General features: G+C 45.2%; 1 protein-coding gene across 2 annotated transcripts in view; it reads left to right on the top strand.

Annotated features, from left to right (window-relative positions):
- Positions 1-18,470, top strand: part of PHF2 (PHD finger protein 2) — an 87,034-nt gene that overhangs the window by 36,897 nt on the left and 31,667 nt on the right. For both annotated transcript variants that reach the window (XM_030502157.1, XM_030502158.1), the window contains exons 2-5: positions 6,589-6,674; positions 12,090-12,204; positions 15,512-15,672; positions 18,139-18,280. In XM_030502157.1, the coding sequence (XP_030358017.1) occupies positions 6,589-6,674; positions 12,090-12,204; positions 15,512-15,672; positions 18,139-18,280 (504 nt within the window). The remainder of the gene's footprint in view (positions 1-6,588; positions 6,675-12,089; positions 12,205-15,511; positions 15,673-18,138; positions 18,281-18,470) is intronic.

An 18,470-nucleotide genomic window follows, 5' to 3' on the forward strand; every position in this document is an offset into this window, starting at 1 on the left:
TAAATTTATGTTTCTAATGCACTGAGGGTAAGCATGTGCAAGGTGATGTGAAATACTCACTGTCCACTATAGAATCATAGAATAGTTTGGGTTGGAAGGGACCTTCAAAGCTCATCTAGTCCAACATCCTGCAATGAGCAGGAACATCTTCAACTAGATCAGGTTGCTCGGAACCACATCCAGCCTGACCTTGAATGCGTCCAGTGATGGTGCATCCACCACCTCTCTGGACAACCTGTGCCAGTGTTTCACCACCCTCAGTGTAAAGAATTTCTTCCTCACATTCAGCATGAATCTCCCCTCTTTTAGTTTAAAACCATCACGCCTCGTCCTGTTGCAACAGGCCCTGCTCAAAAGTCTCTCCCCATCTTTCTTATACTCCCCCCATTAAAAGACTGCAGTAAGGTCATCTTGGAGCCTTCTCTTCTGCAGCTGAACAACCCCAACTCTCTCAGCCTTTCCTCATAGTGCAGGTGCTCCATCCCTCTGATAATTTTTGTGGCCTCCTCTGGACCCTCTCCAACAGGTCCATGTCTTTCCTGTACTGAGGACTCCAGAGCTGAACACAGGACTGCATGGGGTCTCACCAGAGCAGAGCAGAGGGGCAGAATCACCTCCTTCCTTCTTTCCCCTTTTTTGTCTTTTCTTATTATTTTGTCCTCAGTGTTGACCGTTGCATTTCCACATGCTGTGATGTGGACACAAGAAATGCTGTCATTTAACAGTGCCCCAGCATTAAAAATGTGAAGCATGAGTCTCTGCTGCTGGAAGTTCTGATTTTCCTGCAGCACCTGTGGTATTTGTCAGATGGTGGAGGCTTCTGAAACCAGATGGGTGTCTTCCTTACAAATGACACCTTGCTCTTAAAGAGCGTTATTGTGCAACGCTTGATAAATGACAGATGAAGAAATTACACCAGTTGTTAAGGGATAAGGATGAGCTGAGGTTAATTATTAATTATGACCATTATTACCTGTAAAAATGCTGTGAACACCATTTTTGCACTGGGATAGCTGCCCCACCCGGGGCTTTGATGCTTTATTCTTGTGCTGGAGAGAAGCCGCTGCTGCTTGAGAGCCAGCAGCCAGCCCTGGGCAGCCCTGACAGACCCTGACAGACCCTGGTGAGCACCCCGGGAGATGGGCCCATCAGCACAACCCTGTGCTCTCCTGCCTTACAGAATCATGGAATCTCAGATTGGTGTGGGTTGGAAGGGACCTTAAAGCTCATCCAGTTCCAACTGGATGGAAGGGACACCTTCCACTAGAGCAGGTTGCTCCAAGCCCCTGTGTCCAACCTGGCCTTGAACACTGCCGGGGATGGGGCAGCCACAATTGCTCTGGTCACACAGTTAAAAAGCAACAGCTGGAGATAATTCACAGTCAGAGACACCCACCCAGAATGCTTCATTGGAGGACACCACTTTGTACCCACACACACCTCTGAGGAGGAAGCCACCAGCACCCGTGCCGTGCCCTTGTGTGCACACCGGGGACGTGTTCAGCATCTCATTCACAGCCTGATGGGGTGTAAGCGCTGCACCACTTGGCTTGTGAGTCCTTACGGCAGAGTGGGATCTTGCTGGGCCATCAGCACACTGGTTTGGGGTGTCTATGGGCTTTTTGAAACATTCTTGAACTGCTGCTACAAACGAAGCAAATAAATCTGCTCCTGCTGTTGGTCACAAGGCTGCTCCCGTCTCTGCCTCCTGCCTCTGCTCCCTGCCCGTCCCTTCGCAAGCTCTGCCTCGCATTTCCTATGCTGAGCTTCTTATGTCCTTTTTTATCTCATTGGCAGATCTGAATAATTACACAAAAGTGCTTCTGAGAGTTTTCCCAGTTCTTCTCTGTCAACGGTAACACATCCAGGGCTCGTATTGAGAGCTGACTGTGGGGCTGGCTGCAGCCGGGGGGGCCGCTCCAAGGATGCCGCCTCGGATCCGCGTGGCCTGACACCGGGCAGACCCGTTTGATCCTTGTAGGGGGTCAAACGCTTGGCTCGAGTCTTTTTTGTGTTTGTATTTCTGTTAGGCAAATGGGGCTGAAAAAACGAGTGAGAGGGACCAAAGTGGAGTGTTCTCATGAAAAAAACCCCATCGATTCCAAACACAAAGCACCATTTGTGCTCAGGGGGTGAGGGTAAGGACAGCACTGCTCAGCTGCACAGATGACTTGGGTTTCTTCAGTTGGAGAAATGCTTTGATTCTGTTCTATTGTTAATTAACTACTCTAAGAAAAAACACATTTGTAAATTAGGCAGGAGATGGCTTCAGGACTCTGCACAGGCTTCTGCCAAAGTTAGCAGTGTCCTGCTTCTCATGATCTCAAATTCCCTGTTTCTCAAGTGGTCTGCAGACCAACCCGAGGGTAGGTCACTGCTGAGGCACTGATGGCCCCCCTGCTACCAAAATCTTGTCACAGAAAACCAATACAGCCAGCACGAAATCATAGAATCCCAGCCTGGTTTGTGTTGGAAAGGACCTTAAAGCTCATCAAGTTCCAACCCCTGCCACGGGCAGGGGCACCTTCCACTAGAGCAGGTTGCTCCAAGCCCCTGTGTCCAACCTGGCCTTGAACGCTGCCAGGGATGGGGCAGCCACAGCTTCTCTGGGCACCCTGTGCCAGCGCCTCAGCACCCTCACAGGGAAGAGCTTCTGCCTCAGAGCTCACCTCAATCTCCCCTCTGCAGGTTAAAACCGTTCCCCTTGTCCTGTCCCTACAGGCCCTCGTCCAAAGCCCCTCTCCAGGTTTCCTGTAGCCCCTTTAGGCACTGGAGCTGCTCTAAGGTCTCCCCTTCAGGAGCCTTCTCTTCTCCAGGCTGCCCCAGCCCAGCTCTCTCAGCCTGGCTCCAGAGCAGAGCTGCTCCAGCCCTCGCAGCAGCTCCGTGGCCTCCTCTGGCCTCGCTCCAGCAGCTCCATGTCCCTCTGGTGTTGTTGCCCCAGAGCTGGATCAGGACTGCAGGGGGGGTCTCCCCAGAGCGCAGCAGAGGGGGAGAATCCCCTCCCTCGACCTGCTGCTCACGCTCTGGGGGTGCAGCCCAGCACATGGGCTCAAGCACACGCTGAAGCCAGGTCATGGGGAGCTTCTTGTCAATTAACTACCCCAAGTCCTTCTCCTCAGGGCTGTTCTCAGTTCAGTCTCCCCCAGCCTGTTTTCGTGCTTGGGATTACCATAACCCAGGGGCAGGACCTTGCACTTGGCCTTGTTGAACTCCATGAGGTTTGCATGTTGCCTGCTGTCCAGCCTGTCCAGGTCCCTCTGGATCCCATCTCTTCCCTCCAGCATGTTGACTGCACCACACAGCTTGGTGTCATCAGCAAACTTGCTGGGGGTGCTCGATGCCACTGTCCATGTCACCAACAAAGGTGTTGAACAGTGCCTGTCCCAACACCAACCCTTGAGGAACACCACTCCTCACTGAAATCCTTGTTCTCCTGGCAGGAATGTTCTGCCATTTCCATGTCTTTAACTATGGAAATTCCAGTCTCTATGCCTATATTCATGTAGAAGCCCACAAGTGGTTCTGCTGGTGGAAATGCCTGGTGAGTCAAGCTCTGCTGGGGGCACAGGCTGGAGCTGGTTCATATTTTAGTCACAGGTCACCTGAGGTGTTTCAATGGGGTGATTGCTTGGACAGTTTGTACTTGCAGTTTCACGTACAGTGAGGATAGCAGCTTCTGCCTGCAAGTAGCTGTAAATGGCCAAACCTCATCCAGAAGCCATGTGGCAGTTGGAAAAGTCGACTGCATCTCTTAGAGGGCCACTTGAGTCTGAGGTCAGTTATTTTTACTTTTCCATTTTGTTCTGGTGAACGTTTGTTCCTGCTCTCAGACAATAGCTCCCACTGCACCGCAGCCTTCGCCCAGGCATAGCTTTTCATCCCTCCTCCCATGGCAACCCATGCAGCGCCCAAGGGTCTCATCTCCTGTACTTCAGCTAAATATAGACTTTTCAAGCCCTTGTATAGAGCCTAATCCATACCTTTACGAAGCTTAACAAGCTGAATCCAGTGGCATAAGCAGCTGATGCAGCTTTATGGGTAGAGGAATCCTCTACATTTTCTTACGCTCACTCTAATCTGCCAGGGTTTGTTTAAATTTTCTACTGCTTAATCTGGTATTTTACTGCCTGTATGTGCTTGACTCTGAGGACTGGGTTGTTGGGATGATTTTTCCTGTCTGTAAACTTACTCTTCAGTTTTCCATGCTATCTGCCCAGGGAGACCCAGTCGTTTTGTTTTCTTTCAAGTAAATGTTTAATAAAAGAAGCCATCAGCCGAATCTGCAGTTGCTTTTACACAATTTCAGTGTAACGTCCTGTTTACCAGCCTGTTCACAGCCTCAGCTCACTGAAAATGAGAATTTCCCTGGCTTTGGTTGCAGAGCTTCTCTCACCCTGTCCTCTTTGGTTTGGAAGGAGCTGGGTCGCATGCACAGACTGGCAGCTGCAACAGGATGAAAATATCCACAAAGGTTTCTGGCAGAATCTCATTTGACAAAACATTTTCAATGGTTATAAAAAAGATTTGTTTCCATATCTGAGCTGTTTGGCTTTTTCCAGCTTGGTTGCAGACTCAATATGGGTTTTGTTGATGCTCTTTTCTAAAAGCAAGTCCATCTGTGGTTTGTAACCATGATGTGTACAGTTACACCTCACTGTGTGCCTTGGATTCAGAAGTGGTTTCAAACCCACCTTTGTAAACAGGGGGTCACGGTTTATTTTAACAGTTACTCCTCCTGTTCCAAACATGCACGTGTTTGTGTGTGTGCTCACGTACAGGCATCAAGATTTCTGTGGGCTCCATGGAGCTGCAAGTAGGTTCATGACAGCAGTGATTTATGAGGCTTAAAGAAGCATGGAAGAGGTGGTCATGCACTTTCCTACCTGCCAGCAGCCAGGAGGTTAGGGCCTTCCTGAGTCTAGACCACCACATTTAGTAATTGCTGGTGTATCTGACCTACATGAATTTCTCCAGTTATTTATCTTGTTTGTAATCTTGGACACTTTGGTATTGTCCTAAGGAGCTTGAACACAGTGAGAAGGGTTTGAGAGATTCTGTCAGATGCTGGCAGAACTGACCTACCCTGTTGCCTTGCCAGTGGCAGAGGAGCAAACATCCTCTCCTCTGCTTCCTATGGAGCAGAACCAGCAGGTAACGACTCTGAATTCATCTTCCCACACCAATTCCCACCTCGCGCTGCTGGCAGGATGCAAGGAGGCTGAACTGTACCGTATGCATGGAGGTGGCATTGCCATGACCAGTGCCCAAACCCGTTCTCTGGCAGAAGACATGTAGTGGTGTTTTCTGCCACCTGAGGAGCACTGAGAGGCATTTCAGATGGTGAAGTAGAGAAACTCCAGGAGAGCTCTTATTGCAGTGAGATCTACCCTTTTTTGTGCAGGTTAAGGTGAGGCTGCCTTTATTGCCTCTCGTGGATCCTCTCACCTGGTTGAACTCTCATGGAGCCGTGACACCAGGGCTGTATCTCACAGCACCCAGCTGAAACTCTTCCTCTGTGCTGCAAACGTGCCTTGCAGCCTGGGCTACGTCAGACCGAGCAAGCAGGAGCAGGATCTTTACTGTGAGGGTGCTGAGGCGCTGGCACAGGGTGCCCAGAGAAGCTGTGGCTGCCCCATCCCTGGCAGTGCTCAAGGCCAGGTTGGACACAGGGGCTTGGAGCAACTTGCTCTAGTGGAAGGTGTCCCTGCCCGTGGCAGGGGGTTGGAGCTGGCTGAGCTTTAAGGTCCCTTCCAACACAAACCAGTCTGTGGTTCTGTGATTCTATGAATCCCGTTTGCTTTCCTGCCATTGGAAGGAGCAGTGCTGTGCTGGAGTTTACTTGGCTGGCTGCTTGGTGCTTCAGCTGTGCAACAACTTCTTATCTTGGGCCTCCCATTACTTTGCAGTTTGGTTTTGTTTTCCCCAGTGCTGTGTTCTGGAAGCATTCAGGTGGTGTGCCCGCGAGCTGCACTGCATTGTTGCATATCTTGTGCCATCCAAAATCATGTTGGTGGGTGTTCCAAGCAGCTGCCATGATACAGCCCATCTTCTTAGCAGCCAGAAGTGCTGTGAGCGATGTGTTTTCTTCGCCTCCTCATCTTCATATATTGTAATGGATATGGAACCCATAGAAGTCTTGCGTATGGTATACCTTGCCAGGAGGACTCTGGTACCTAGCAGCTGTCTGTACCTAGCAGCTGTCTGTACATGCTTGGTAAAGATGTTTTGTTAATCAGGTTTACATAGGATGGTGCTTGGAGAACTTTATGTAGAAACCAAATGGTCTCCCTGTGTAAAAAGATTGTTTGGGACTCCCTGCCACATTTTAATGGAGGTCCACAGTAAGCTGGAAGTGGGCTTCTGACTGACACCTATTTTAGCATCACACCAGGAATGTTGGATGAAAAATTCCAGTCTGACTGTACTAGTGTGAAAAGCACCTAAGCTTTTGTTCGAGATAGCCGTGAGCAGTCAGCATAGCTGCATAGTAAGTGCTTATTGGGGGTTGGGTTTTTTCACTATTAATTTTGTGCTTGCATGTTTGGAGGTGGACTCAAGCTAATGTATATTTGCCTTTATGTATTCCAGCTGTGTGGGTGTTGAAGAAGAAGAGGCACCAGATATCGACATCTATCATTGTCCAAATTGTGAGAAAACCCATGGGAAGTCTACTTGTAAGTACACTGGCCTGGCTGGTCCTCAGGCACACTTCAGGTTCTCTGTGTTTAAACAATAGAGGCTTTTTTTTTTTTTTCATTACAAAAAGGCACACCTAAATATCATGTGTCATAAATAATGGAATTCAAACTGTGAGGTAAAAAAAGATGTTAGGTGGAGAAAACCATGGGCTGGATTGTGGATGCAGCTCCCTGCCTGACCTCAGGCAGCGTGTCTGAGCTGATGCAAGGCACCTTCCTGGGGAGCTTCGGTCCCCAGTCCCAGCAATGAAAATGCTCATAGAATCTCAGACTGGTTTGGGTTGAAGGGACATTAAAGCTCCTCCAGTTCCAATCCCCTGCCACGGGCAGGGACACCTTCCACTAGAGCAGGTTGCTCCAAGCCCCTGTGTCCAACCTGGCCTTGAACACTGCCAGGGATGGGGCAGCCACAGCTTCTCTGGGCACCCTGTGCCAGCGCCTCAGCACCCTCACAGGGAAGAGCTTCTGCCTAATGTCTCCTCTGAATCTAAGGATGTTTCCTTCCTCACACGAGTGAGGAATTGTGAAGGCACTTAGTACTGTGGGCTAGAAACATTGCACAGGGACAGCTCATTGCAATACAGTGAGCTTTGGAAACTACATGGGTGTTTTTTGTATGTGGATGAGAAGAGTAACAAACAGTATGTTACGCTTGTCCTGGATATAAAACTGTAGCGATTTCAGTGGCAGTCAGAATTGTGAGATGCACTGAGGGTGCCAATTCTTGCAGTTCTTTCACAGGAAAAAGTTCTCCTGAGTACAGGTGACAGTTGATCTCAGTGGGAGTTTTGTCTGGGAAAGAACTGTAGGATGTTTGCTTTGGTCAGATTAATTCACAAATTCTTTCTGTTATACAATGGGTGGAAAAGAAAGGAAACCAATCCCTGTAAAAGATGAAATGTTTTACTCGAAAGGCATTTCTTGTAAATAAGCAACAATGATGCAGAGGTTCTCGCTGCTTTTCAACCTTAGAGCAACACAAGAGAGGAGCAGCACTGTGCTCCTCTCTGAGCAGGCGAATGAATCACATTGCTCCTTTTTTAGTGTGAAATAAGGGATGGAAACTGGCTTCTGCTGTGTTAAAATTCAGTCATTTGAAAACCAAGCAATTATTTGTGCCTTAGAAGTTACGGTGTGAAAGATTTCTGGGGGAAAAGGGAAGAAGTCAGAAATGTTCATATTGTGGGGCAAAAATGAGAATAATTTTTCCACTAAGACTTTCTCAAAATGAAGTGTGAACTGGGAATCTGAATGACCTGCAGCAGTTCCTTCCTCTCAGATAGTCTGCTAACAACTTGGGCCCAAGCAGGGCACCCACAGATTGGGCAAGCTTCAAAAATCCCTTGGGAGGCTTCAAAATGAAGTGTGAACTGGGAATCTGAATGACCTGCAGCAGTTCCTTCCTCTCAGATAGTCTGCTAACAACTTGGGCCCAAGCAGGGCACCCACAGATTGGGCAAGCTTCAAAAATCCCTTGGGAGGCTTGTTCTGAAAGGCTGAACAAAATCAATATGGCCCTGATTTAAAAAACAGTTTTTCTAATGTTTTGTTGGAAGATTTCTGTCAAACACACTGGAAATTGGTCAAACAAGTAACCATGAATCATCTTGAAGTGACCTATTTGGAATTAGAATGGGTTGTGTTGACAAGGCGGGTATGACTGCAGATACTTCCAGGCTGTGACTGACCTGGTGCAGAAGCAGCAGCACAGAATTTCCAGCCCCTGTGTTTTGTGTAACATTGAGATGTGTCTGATGCTTTGATTTCTTTCACTTTGCTTTGAATTACAAATGATGAAAGGCACCTACTTTTCAGTGTGAAGGGGAAAAAAATCAGAAGCAGCAAAAGTTTATAATCAGGAATTAAATATCAATTCTATAAAAACTGTGTTGCCATATCTTAGAATTCAAGTAATGCATGTTTCAGTAATAAGATCACAAGTTTACTGTACCAGTTAAGATGAGGAGAGTTGAATCGACAACTGTTTTCTGATACTTTAAGAAGGTTTTTGGCTATCCAATTCTCTTTATCCAAATATAAATCCGACTTGGAAGCGTGTCCCTCAGTCTGCGCTGTGCAGCACAGCAGAAAGTGCTGCTGGAGCGTTGTCCGTCATTGTAGTCTTAATGTATGAGGTTATCAATGTGGTAGGAATACAGAACATCATATCATCCTGCAGCACAGCAGTAGAATTTGGCTTCCTCCCTTCAAATGCAATACAAACAGTTTAATGATGTACAAGACCATGTATCAAAGTAGTGGAGTGTAAAGATTTGAGGAGCATTTGAACATTAGTTATTGGTAATCTTACCTTGAGTTTTGGTGGAGTGCAAGGGGGCAGGTTCCCAAGCTGCACAACCATTTTCACCATCAACTTGTAGAGTCATGAATCCTGTTGACAAATGAGGCTGTTATCCTGCAGCCCCTCCTTGCGGAGTGCAATAGTCCAGGGAAGTTGACTGATTAAATGAAGACAGGAACAGCTTGGCTTAATGCATTCTTCGTCAGGCATTTGTATGCAGGGCATCCTCCCCACCACTGGGGCTCTAGGAAGATGATCACTTTCATTTGCTTCTTAACTGGTACAATATATATTTAAACCAGTTATCTAGCACAATCAGTTTTGTAATAAATGAGTAAGAGTTGTTCCAGAGCCAGTAGTTCACTGGTAGGATTTAATGATTGCAAGATTAGCAAAGGGAAACACAGACACCAATTGTCTGTTATGCAACTTGCCTGGATTTAAAAATACACATGTATTTCTGGAGCACGCATTCCGCAATATATGTTTTCCAGATGTCAAATTTAAAAATCATTTTCCTCTTCTTACATTTTTCCACTTCACCAATGTGGCTTAGTGGCTACTATTGCAGAAGATTGCTTCCTGTCATATGACATTTGAAGCCATTTTGGTTTAATGAAATTTGTAGGGACTCCTCTTTGGGAAAAATTATACACATTCATACAAAATTTTCTGACATCATTGTAATAAAATGTGTTTTGTTGAGGCAGACTTGGCTCATTTCTGTAACACGATCTGAAGTGTTTTCAGTTGGATTGCTGTCTCGTTTGCAGCAGTGAAAATCAGGAGGAATTCTGTGGAATTGGTGCAGTTACATAGATGCAAGCAGAGCAAAGTCAGGCTGAAACTGTTTATAAGTAATTACAACCTTTAATATAAACCAATAGAGAACTAAGAGGGTGCTTCTAGGTATCCCTTCTTTGTAAATACATATGAAATAATGTATTTACTGCTTTTGAAGTGTAGAATTAGTCATTCTGAGATACAGTTTTCATAAACATATACTCCCTCTTCTCTCTGAAGGGTTTTCTGGAGAAAACCCTTTTTTTGGACCAAGTTATACTTTCCAAAGATCAAATTTGGATCAGAAAGTTCTGCAGAGAAAGAAATCTGTAATCAGTTAAGAAAAAGTGCCCTTTGTGGCCAAAGCTCGTATTGGTTGCACATGTTAATGGGCCTTCAATGAGTACTGTGGTGTTCATAGTAAAGATGAAACATGAAGAGAATGGCTGAAGATAGGCCAAATATTGACGGTTTGATGTAGCATGATGGACTACAGCTTGCTGCCATCCGGGAGATAGCACCTCCTGGGGAGCCTTCGGGTGGCAGAGGCATCATTGTTGCTGCTGCATCAGAGACGAATGCGAAAGGTGGATGGGAGAGGTGGATGAGAGAGGTGGATGGGAGAGGTGGAAGCCTGCTGGCGCTCTGTGCTGAGAGAAATAGCTCCCTGGTGCTTTCTGAAGAGTTGCAGTGAATTTCTTAATTCAGCACTAAATTGCCACTTTGATTTCTCGACACTTGGTGCTACCTGAAGTGCAATAAAAGAACACACTAATATGACAAGCTCTTTAATTTTCACTGTGGCAAGTGACACCTGTTTCACTGGGACTTGTGCTAAGAGTCCCAGTGTTGGTTTGGATCTGCTGCGGGGGGAGGAGGCAGCCGTTGGAAAGGGAAGGAGAGGAGGAAGGTTTGGCATTCATGTAGGGCTTGTTTCCTTTGTTACCAGGAGCATTGAATTAATACACTAAGCCTGAGAGTCATTAAGATAAAGAACTAGCAGCTTTAATGAATATATCCAGCTAGGCTGGAGAGCTGCATGGAACTAATAAAACCAACATGCTTTGTGCAAAACCTGGGATGGATTCATGGGGAGATAACTTGAGTTATCCCAGGGTTGTGGCTGGGAAAACAAAGTTAGCTTCTCCCAAACCTCGTTTCTTATAGTTGTGGCTTCCAGATTCCTTTCTTTATGAAAAAGTATGTGGATCCATCTGAGCGTGACTGTGCAAAGAGTGAGGAGAGTACTGTCCATGCATGGTTACTGAGGAGTCTAGTTCCTTTCCTGGCTGTTTTGAACAGTGAGAAAAGCATAAGGAATCTTGATTTTGAGGGTAAAATACTGAATTACGTGATGTAAAACAAGGATGAAAAGTAAAAGTAAGATGTGACATACGAAAATTCTAGTAACAGAGGTTAGTAGAGGGAGTAGAGGGACAAAACCCAGTTTACTACCAAAATGAGCGTGTCTGGGCAGACTGTGGAAGGAGGAATAGCTGAGGGAGAAAGTGCTGACTGAAAGGAAAAGCTGGACCAGTTTTTCTTGCTCTGTGTTATCTGGTGTCAAAGAGGCAAAGCAGAACTACACTGACATTTGACTTACTTATTTGTGCTTATTCCAGCTGACCCTTTTTCCATGAGAACTTGCCTATATGTCTGTCACGCCCTGGCAGCGCAGTTGAGAGGCGTTCTGCTGTCATCACCTCAAGGCCTAAGCCTGGCTTGCCTTTCAAAACCTAGGAATAAGAGGAGCTCTAAAAATTGCATTTGCAGTGCCCTTGCATCTTTTTTTCCCCTTCATTTCTTTTCCCTTTATGTGCACACTGTGTGCAGGGCGTAAGCCAAAGCCCACCAGAATTGATGTTGAATCTGCCATTGCTGCACAGGCCTTTAGACTAAGGTAATTCATGACAAATATGTTCATAAAGATCTATACCGCATATTGAGAAGGCAGAAAAGTGGCTTTCTAAGAGTTTCACGATAAGGATTAAGTGTGTAGTCTGGCAAGTACAGAATGTCCAGAGCCTGTGTTTGCATAAAGCCTGCGGTAGCTGTGCAGCTCAGTAATTACCCGTCTGGTTGCCCTTATGTTACAAAACGAACACTGTTCAGTCTGTAATAGATCTTCAGGCTACAGTATAATTGTCTAATGGTGAATTGAGAGCAATATTAAAATTTGCAGTGCAGCATAGTGGGGGTTCCCTCTTCTCTGCTCGCATAAGAAATGAAATGAAGACTTGTCCTTCCTTCAAATGTCTTAATAATTCTACTTAACAAACAACACTGTCCAATTCATTCTTTTTCAGTGAAAAAGAAAAGAAATTGGCATAAACATGATACTGGACAGACAACAGAGGTTAAACCTGTGCAGAATGGGAGCCAAGTCTTCATAAAAGAACTTCGAAGTCGTACTTTTCCAAGGTAGGTTGTTCAGCCCGTTTCCTTTGAAGCTGCTGCTATTCCTTGCTGAAAGCATTACACAGTACAGAACAAAGAAGTTTAAATGAACACTGTTTTATTAAAGATGTCCCAGGCTCTTCCCTTTTTTTGTATCTGTGCAGCCATATTCAAATCTACTCTTGGTTGAGCCTCGTTCCTGTGGATTTCCATAGAAGCTAGTACCTGTGAAGACAAGGACAAGAACATGTTTGGCCCCTACAACATTTGTTTGCATAAGAAATTAGCCAATTTATTTCATAGAATTATCCAGTTCTCAAAAATACTAATGGTTGTGCTTAAAGTCTGTCTCCATCTTGAAAAGAACAATGACATCCTCAGTTGCTGCAGTGACAAAGGCTCTCTTATTTGGGGTAATGAATAGTGCTAATTGTTAGGTGACATGTTCCACACTTTATTAGGCTGCTTCACAGCCATTTGTAAGAGTGATGATTTTCTTCTGGTTCTTTAATGTAGGCCTTAGCCAAATAAATCTTTAATTATTAATGACTAATTATTTTAGAAGAATCCTTAGAGACTAGTAAAGTGTGCTTCGTAAACACAAAACTTCTTACAGATGTGCTCCTTTCCTTTCCTTTCCTTTCCTTTCCTTTCCTTTCCTTTCCTTTCCTTTCCTTTCCTTTCCTTTCCTTTCCTTTCCTTTCCTTTCCTTTCCTTTCCACCCCTTTTGTTTTTGCCCCTTTCCTTTCCTTTCCTTTCCTTTCCTTTCCTTTCCTTTCCTTTCCTTTCCTTTCCTTTCCTTTCCTTTCCTTTCCTCCCCTTTCCTTTTCGCCCCTTTCCTTTCCACCCCTTTCCTTTCCTTTCTGCCCCTTTCCTTTCCACCCCTTTCCTTTCCTTTCTGCCCCTTTCCTTTCTTTTCCTTTCCTTTCCGCCCCTTTTCTTTTTGCCCCTTTCCTTTCTGCCCCTTTCCTTTCTGCCCCTTTCCTTTCCGCCCCTTTTCTTTTTGCCCCTTTCCTTTCCTTTCCTTCCCTTTCCTTTCCTTTCCTTTCCTTTCCTTCCTTTCCTTTCCTTTCCTTTCCTTTCCTTTCCTTTCCTTTCCTTTCCTTTCCTTTCCTTTCCTTTCCTTTCCTTTCCTTTCCGCCCCTTTCCTTTTCGCCCCTTTCCTCCCCTTTCCGCCCCTTTCCTTTCCGCCCCTTTCCTTTTTGCCCCTTTCCTTTCCACCCCTTTCCTTTCTGCCCCTTTCCTTTCCTTTCTGCCCCTTTCCGCCCCTTTCCTTTCCTCCACTTTCCTTTCCACTGCTTTCCTTTCTTTTCCTTTCCACCCCTTTCCTTTCCACCCCTTTCCTTTCTGCCCCTTTCCGTGCCTTTCCTTTCCTTTCCTGTGGCCTGGGGTGCCCACTGCGATTGCTGTCACCTCTGCAGTATCTCTTGAGTCACTCCCCAATTGTAGAACACCAGCATGGACCCCATTTGTGTTTGTTTCTCACATAAACATGCACATAAGAAAACTCCGCTGCCAAATTCAAGTTTCTGAGGCAGAAGGCTCCGTAGCCAAAAGGAGCACCTGCAAGATTCAGGCCTCTGACATCTTCAGTTGTGCCATAAGTAAGACAAAGTCTTGTTGAGAAATCTTCTCTTCTAAAGGAAACAAACGAAATCTGCAGATGTTCACAGAGCAAACCCCATCCCTCATCACTCAGAATGTGATGAACACAGAAAGAGGGTCTCGGTTTGGAGACAGAAACATCATTGCTGATTCCCAGCACATGACAGTAAATTACGACCCATGGTTAGTCCCTGGGTGAGGCTCAGATCAAAAGGAAAGTGGAGAGAGCAAAAAGGCAGAAAATATCATTCATGTCATTCTGCTCCTGAATGTTTAATACCAAAATAGCATTAGAGTAGTAACAATAGTGGTAATAATAATTAAATTGATGGTTCACATACTTCAGTGTCAGCACCAAACTCTCCATTTTAGCATGATTATTCCTAGATGCTGTGGTACTGATCTCTCTTTATAACTATGTGTAAGTTCCTCTGGCACATCAGACTTAAACAAGTACACAAGATATATATGGACACTGTAAAGTAAGTGCGGAGGTTTAGTGGTAAATCGTTGTGTGCTTCTGGCTCCTTAAAATCTCAAGCCTTTGCATGTTGCTGGTGTGTGGTACCAGTGCTCACTTAAATGAGGTGCACTCCTTTTAATGCATTATTAATTAATTTGCCTCCTCATCAGCCATTGCCAATTCCCCATAGCTGGGGTGAGCCAGAAATAAGTTGGTTTTCTACAGCTTATCCCTATTTGCATCTGGCCACCTTGTCCTCTGGGGGTCAAACCACACTGGGGCAGCCTGAGCAGGCCCTGGGCGAGGGGTTCACCCTGTGTGGTGGGGTTGAAGGAGGAGCCCCCATAGCTAAAGGGCATCAGGAGCTTCACTACAGGTTGGGCTTCATGGGGTGGTGAAGGTGGTGAGGTGCGAGCATGCTGGCCACCACGGTGGCCCTCGCAGCCTCATCCCCTTTCGCACTGGGTTTTGGTGCTATATGAAGACATGGGCTGTAGTTCAGAGCTGCTGCAGGAGATGGCAGTCATGTATTAGCCTTACCTGCCTGGGAGGTAGTGCTTTTTGGGATGAACACAGTTTTGCTGTTCCACCACACCCAGCCAAAGCCATGGCCTGCCACGTGGTTTTTGGAGCCCAGTTGGCAAACAGCACACGGGCCGGGTGCTTTTGGGGCTGGTGGTTCTTCATAGACAGTCACTTTTCACTCTGAATTCAGAGTTTTACTCTTGAAAAGATCTAGAAATCAGACTTGAATTTCCCTTGTGAGTTGCCGGTGCAAATAGCTGGTCTTCTGATGGAGTGGCCCGTTCCTTAGCCCCTTTGAAGCCCTCCCACGACTTGAAAATGATCTGCAGAATATTTCCTGAGCAATTTATTTGACTACTTAATTATTTGCAAAGTATTTCCTGGGCAATTTATTTTAGATTCTGTAATGTTTTTAATCTTGCCTTCTTTGGAGTGGAGCATTTAACACAAATTTCTTTAAGATTCATCACAGGTAACTCGAGAGTTGATATTTGAGGAAAATGGTCTTTCACTGTAAACTGTTATTTTAGGAGTTTCCAGTAGTTGATGCATGAGGCTTCAGCGAATCAGTTCAGGATGATTTTAGTGTGCCCTGCGAGCTTTGCAATAAACGGCTTTTGGGCTTTTGTCTTATGCACCTTATTTACACCTGATTGCTTACTCATAACCCTTTCTTTCAGTAGGGAAATGCAGAATATGCCAAACCCCTCACCATGGAATCTGTGTTTACTTTTTCAGTGCTGAAGATATAGTGGTGAAAGTGCCAGGCAGCCAGCTAACAACAGAGTATTTGGAAGAAAATGGTTTTGCAGAGCCCATCCTCGTCCCAAAGAAGGATGGTCTGGGTTTGTCTGTACCTGCTCCCACCTTCTACGTCAGCGATGTTGAAAACTATGTCGGTGAGTACCTGGTGCATTGTGCTGTTTTGAGCTCGGCTGCTTTTATAAATACATATATTTGTATAAAAAATTGTGAAATATACTTTAAAATATTGTCTATGTCCTGATCTATGCTGATGTTAACATTTGCTATGTGGTGGTAGCTTGTAATTAGCAATCGATTCATTCTTGTTTCTTGTACCAACTTGACAATGAGCCCAAGCCAGCACATAGTACTGCAGTAAAGAAACAGCCATAGTAGCATCAAGAAATAGTTACTTCAGGCCAGGTCTTAATTGATTACTGCCACCTCACTTTATATGGAAGGAATTACTAGACTGAGGCTCCCACTCTGCAAAGGCAGGCCAATTTTTAACACTGGTGTCAGTTAGAGCTATTTTCATTGCTGCTGGTCATTTGGATTTATTTTGGCATTCTCCTGTCTCCACCCTGAGCAGGGTATTGTACTGCATCTTCTCACAAGTCATCACATCATCCCACCTTAGAAGACATCCCTTGGCCAAGAGCCATGGAAGTGCTCTGAAGTTACTTCTCTTTGTCTCCACATCCTGCTTCCTTTAGCATGTGTACTCTCGTCTCTTGTCCTTTCTCCTCTGTGTCACTTTCTGTCTGATTCCGTCTCCTTCCAGTCTTCTGGCAAGGCGCCATCCATATGGAGCCATGACTCCAGCTCCAGTGTATCTGTTTGTATTTCACAGCCCCTTTATCTCTGCTAACCACCCCATCCTCCTGCCACTGACCTGTTCCCCAAACTGGAGGGTGCTCACCAGCCACTGCTGCTCTTGATTGTATCTATAGTTGTGTTCAGTGAGATAACTACAAATAAAGGAGAATTCAAGACCCCTGATTTTATTGTTATCTCTATCCCATTGCTTCTACAGGAAACATATTTTCCTTGCCCATCTGGTACACTTAGCAGATTTTCTTTTATGACCTAGGTGCTCCTTATGCATCTGTTGGCTTTGTTTTAGCCTCTAGCTGAAATAATCCACCCTAACAGAACTGTTAGAGCAAAGCTGAAGGGAAGGACACAGGTTGTTTAATCTGATGCTGGCACCAGATTTAAAAGTGAATGGCACAAATATGCACTGCTCCAACCTCCATGGGGTTAGTTTGCCTGAATGGGATTTCCCAGGCAGGGATTTATCTCACTGATTTGTAGTTTATTGCATTGGACCTAGAATGTCTTTTAGAAACAACCTGAAGTAAGTAGCAGAGGACAAAACAACACAAAGGAGACTGCCAAATGCATCATTACTGTTCTGGTGTTCCATTAAAAAAAAAAGGAATGTTTTCCCTCTCCTAATGTGAAAAAAGCTATGAATGATACACTGGGAGAGGAAAAATACAGCCAATTAAAACTGAAGGGAAGAAAGGCTGGAGAGATGCTTTTCATGCAAAAAGAGAGTGTGCTTAGAAATGGGCTCTCTTTATAAAGCTTTGACTTTCTCCATGTGTTCTCTGGTTTGCCCAGTGTACAATTCCATTAATTGACTAAGACTGTTAGTATTAGCACTGGGGATTTGTATCCAACAACGTCTGTCAGATGAAATGTGTAGGTACTAGGAGATTATTCTCTGTACTCTAATACAGAGACAATGGATTTTTGATAGGTGTCATTTGGGGTAAAATAACAAAAAGTCAATTTTTTTGTGACACATCTGAAATACGGGGAAAAAATTTGCGATTTGCCCTGCAAAACTGCTCCTCGAGTATAGATTTATAAGTAAAAATTTAAAATACAGCATTAAAGAACTTTCAATTTTGGAAAATCACCTTGACAAGATGTCCTGTGCAGTGTTACAGACTATCTACAATCACAAGACTTTTACAGCGTGGCGGGTGGGGCTTACTCTGTGGATATACAGGTATTTGCGTATAATATTCACCAAGCAAATAAAATTCATAATGAAATTAATAGATTTAAAATAACATTAATCCTTTAAAGATAAAACCTGCAGAAATAATTATGTCAGGGGCATGAATACAAAAAGCATCATTTTACGCATACATGTTTTATGTATATACACATCTTTTAAAGATAAATCCTAGAATCCCAGACTGATTTGGGTTGGAAGGGACGTTAAAGCTCATACAGTTCCAACCCCCTGACATGTGCAGGGACACCTTCCACCAGACCAGGTTGCTCCAAGCCCCTGTGTCCAACCTGACCTTGAACACTGCCAGGGATGGGGCAGCCACAGCTTCTCTGGGAAAAGTCTGTGCCAGCGCCTCAGCACCCTCACAGGGAAGAACTTCTGCCTAAGAGCTCATCTCAATCTCCCCTCTGGCAGCTTACATATATAATGTATGTATACGTGTATACAGGGAAGATACAAAGGCTAAGAAGATCAGAAAATCAAAAGATTGAGATGTTTCTTGAGATGTTAACTCACCCCCGAGCACACAAAATGGGGCAAGTCAGGCTGCCCTTCAATCTCTCTTTTTCGCTAAATTCATTTGTAGGACCAGAGAGGAGTGTTGATGTCACTGATGTCACCAAGCAGAAAGACTGCAAGATGAAGCTCAAGGAATTTGTGGATTACTACTACAGCACAAACAGGAAAAGGGTCCTCAATGTGACCAACCTGGAGTTCTCGGACACGAGGTAAGAGCCCAACCTGCTGCACCATGTGGTGTCTGGGCTATGTGGTTGGGTTCAGCTGGGAGAGTCTGAGCAGCCTCTGCTGTCTCTGGTGGTTTCTTCTTTAGGAAGTGGTGTTTAACCTTGGGACAGCGGCTTCTTGTCACTCTGGCTCTCCACTGCATCATCCATCTGCAGCCAGTCCAGGCAAGGC

Source organism: Strigops habroptila, chromosome 11, assembly GCF_004027225.2.
Source record: "Strigops habroptila isolate Jane chromosome 11, bStrHab1.2.pri, whole genome shotgun sequence".
NCBI classification, from domain to species: Eukaryota; Metazoa; Chordata; class Aves; order Psittaciformes; family Psittacidae; genus Strigops; species Strigops habroptila.